Source organism: Bison bison, unplaced genomic scaffold (assembly GCF_000754665.1).
Source record: "Bison bison bison isolate TAMUID 2011002044 unplaced genomic scaffold, Bison_UMD1.0 scf7180017847083, whole genome shotgun sequence".
Taxonomy (NCBI): Eukaryota; Metazoa; Chordata; class Mammalia; order Artiodactyla; family Bovidae; genus Bison; species Bison bison.
Window position 1 is genome coordinate 22,854 of NW_011477656.1, and position 3,154 is coordinate 26,007.

Below are 3,154 nucleotides of genomic sequence, written 5' to 3' on the forward strand. Positions count from 1 at the left end.
GTCCACTGTGACCCCGCACACAGCGACCCCAGGGCATGGCAGGCGCCAAGCGCCACCTAGGACTTGAAGCTGGGGGAGGTGGGAGGGCCAAGGATGGGGGCCCTGAGAGACGGAGGGCCTGTCCACAGGACCCCCGACCAGAGCAAAACTGTAGTTTCAGAAATGAGCAGGAAACGCCACTTGTGTATGAAACTCATGTTGCCAATAGAGAGATAAGTAAGTTTTATCGGCAAAGGTATGCAAACCAAACATTTTTTATCAGTTAGAAATACCGTAAGCCTCCGAGCAGAGCAGCGTGCTCACTAATGCCCTGGTTTCTGCCTGCGGGGAAGAGGCTGAGGTCACCGTGCAGGCCTCTCCCTCCACTTCAAAGCGGTGGCTTTGAGACTGTGGGTGACAGCCAGGCCCCAGACCATCTGCGGGCCTGACCCAGGCTCCTGTCCTGCATTCCGGTGACCTGCCAGCTCCCTGAGGGCCAGGACATGCCCCAGATGGGTCAAGGCTGAATCAGCCAGGCTGGCAGGGTCCCCGGGAGCCCAGGCCTGGCCACCGCCCATCCAGGAAAGGAAGGGTGGGTGGCCGCTGTGCTGGAGGAGCTGGGGCCTCCTGGCATCTTGGGAACCCCGTCTTTGAGCCCCGCCCAAGGCCCCACCCCTCCCCAGGAGGGAAAAGGCAGCTACCGGAGGCTCAGCTCACAGGCGCGGGGACCTGGGCAAGAGGACAGCGCGCCGCCACCACCGCTCCAGGTGGGTCCTGGGCTGAGGGACTTCCCCATCCGCGGTAGGACCAGCTTAGCTGTGTCTCCCAGCCCCCCACCCCCACCCCGCTTCCAGCTCCATCACAAGGCCCTGCCACTCAAGGAGGGTGGAGGACACCTGGGGACAGCTGAGAGATGCTGTCCCTCACGGTCCCTGCACTCTGCCATCTTGCACACACACACACACAGGCCTTGCACACTCAGGCGCTTTCATGACCTGGCTTACCTTGGGATGCAGCTGTTGCCCTCCATGGAGCTGACTTTGTCTCCTTTGCTCACTTTTGCCAGGCAGGGCCATGGACCCCCATGAGACGCTCGTCAAGAACCCATATGCCCACATAAGCATTCCGAGGGCTCACCTGCGGCCTGAGCTGGGGCAGCAGCGGAAGGCGGGCCCATCCTCTGCAGAGTCGCAGCCTCTGCCCGTGAGGTCCTGCACCCTGGAGCCTCTGGAGGAGGCCCCGGGACCCAAGGGCACCAAGGGGGCTGCCTCCATCCAGGGCCGGCCAGCCTGTCAGCAGCCCTGTAAGCCCTGTGGCAGCGGGCAGCGCCCGGCAGGACTGGCCTACGCCGGCCCGCCGCCCACCCAGCGCGGCGACGACATTGCCCATCACTGCTGGTGCTGCCCCTGCTGCTCCTGCTGCCACTGCCCCCGCTTCTGCCGCTGCCACAGCTGCTGCTGCGTCGTCTCCTAGCCCGGCCCCCACTGGCCCCGAGGCCCGGCGCTGCCAGCCGGCCTCTGCTCAGGCGGCCACGGCAAGGGCCTGGATGGTTGGGACTGCCACTGTGGCGTTGTCACGGGCACTGGCCACTCCCCTCCCTGGACAGCTGCAGCCAACCCACCGGGAAGGCTGACAGGCCAGCCCAGGGCCCTGGAACGGAGCCCTGGGCACTGCCTGTGCTGGGGACTCCCTTGACCACCTCTTCGAGGCCCAGGCCCAAGCAATAAAGCTGTGCGAGCTCCATTCTGGACACTTCTTCCTTGCCACTGTCCCCTTTGGGAGGGTCCCAGGCTAAACGCCACCAGGGACCGCCAGCCTCTGTGGGACAGTCACGGTGGGGGCAGCTTCAGGACAACCTGACCTGCGGCCTCAGGTTGGCCCATGGGCTGGACAAGAAGGCCAGTTGGGGGCAGGTTAGACAGCAGGAAGATGCTGTGCGTGGAACCGGGTGGCAAGCCTGAGACAAGCTCCCAGAGGAGGGCCCGGTTGGCAGCACCGTGGTGGGTGGAGCCAGCGCGGGCAGGTTTCCAGGGGTGGGAGCCCAGGGCCCAGCACCCGGCCCGGCCCACCCGTGAGTCACCGCCCTGCCTCGGCCGGTGCGTCTTCCTGGTTTCCCACAGAACACCCCGGTCCCGATGTCTGCCGTGTGCTGTTCCCCACTGCCCTGCCTCTGGGGCCCGGGCTCTGTGGAGGTGGGAACACAGTGCTGGGCCAGACCCGTCTCCCAGCTGTCTGGGCAGCACGGCATGCCTGCGTGGGAGGCCGGGGGCGCTGAGCCACTCGGGCCTGGGGTGAGGCAGGGAAGCGCATGTGCAGGGGGAGCATCCAGGCCAGCACCAGGTGCCTTGATGTTTCCGGGATGGGGCAGACAGCTGGAGGAGGCGAGCTGGCCTCGCAGGACAGACGGGTCCCGGTGACAGCCCTCCCCTGACCCCTGGTGACTGGCCGCGTGGCAGGACCAGTCTCGGGGTGTGGGCAGACATGTCATTGGCCTGACTACATGGGGACTCAGGCATGCCAGGTTCCCGGCCCCTGGCCCCTGGCTGGCCCCCACAGGAAGATGACCCCACCCGGGGCAGCCACAGAAACCCGTCCAACCAGCCCAGGAGGCCGAGGACTGCCAGAGTGGTGGGAGTGAGGAGGGGCCCTCTGGCCCTTGGCCTCCTCCAGCAGGGGAGGTTCTGGGGTCTGACTCCTTCCCAGCCCTCCCCGACACACCCCATCCTGCTATGCCACCGGGCTGGGCCTGGGGCCTCGGCCAGGTGTATGCCAGGGGGAGGTGACCTCTGAAGGGGTGCCTGGGGCTTTCCATAGCGCCCTGTGCTGGGAGTTTCTGGGTGGTCTCTCCACTCCTGTGCTCACGGGCCTCCTCGTGGGGCTAGCTTGTGATGGGAACACCGAGGGGATGGAAAGGCACCGCGACAGTTCAGCACGGACACGCACACAGTGACTGAGCCACAGGGTGGCGGGGCCCCTCAGGGCGCTGAGCTTGTGGGGGTCCTGGCAGGTTTCCTGGAGGAGGTGACGTCTGAACCGAGTGCTGAAGAGCAGGCAGCACCCAGGTGGAAGCCAGAAAGCTTTCCTGTTGTGAGTGGTGGTCGAGTATGAGTGGGCGCAGATCCGGGTCGCAAGGCAGGAAGCTGGGCAGCGCTGCGCAGCGTGGGTGGGTGGGGGC

General features: G+C 66.0%; 1 protein-coding gene across 1 annotated transcript; it reads left to right on the top strand.

The window, feature by feature from the left end:
• Positions 1 to 37: 37 nt before the first annotated feature.
• CYSRT1 (cysteine-rich tail protein 1) lies at positions 38 to 1,724 on the top strand. The gene is made up of 2 exons (XM_010841719.1): positions 38 to 746; positions 1,046 to 1,724. The coding sequence occupies exon 2, from the start codon at positions 1,054 to 1,056 to the stop codon at positions 1,450 to 1,452; it is 399 nt and encodes a 132-aa protein (XP_010840021.1). The 5' UTR covers positions 38 to 746; positions 1,046 to 1,053; the 3' UTR covers positions 1,453 to 1,724.
• The last annotated feature ends 1,430 nt before the right edge of the window (positions 1,725 to 3,154 follow it).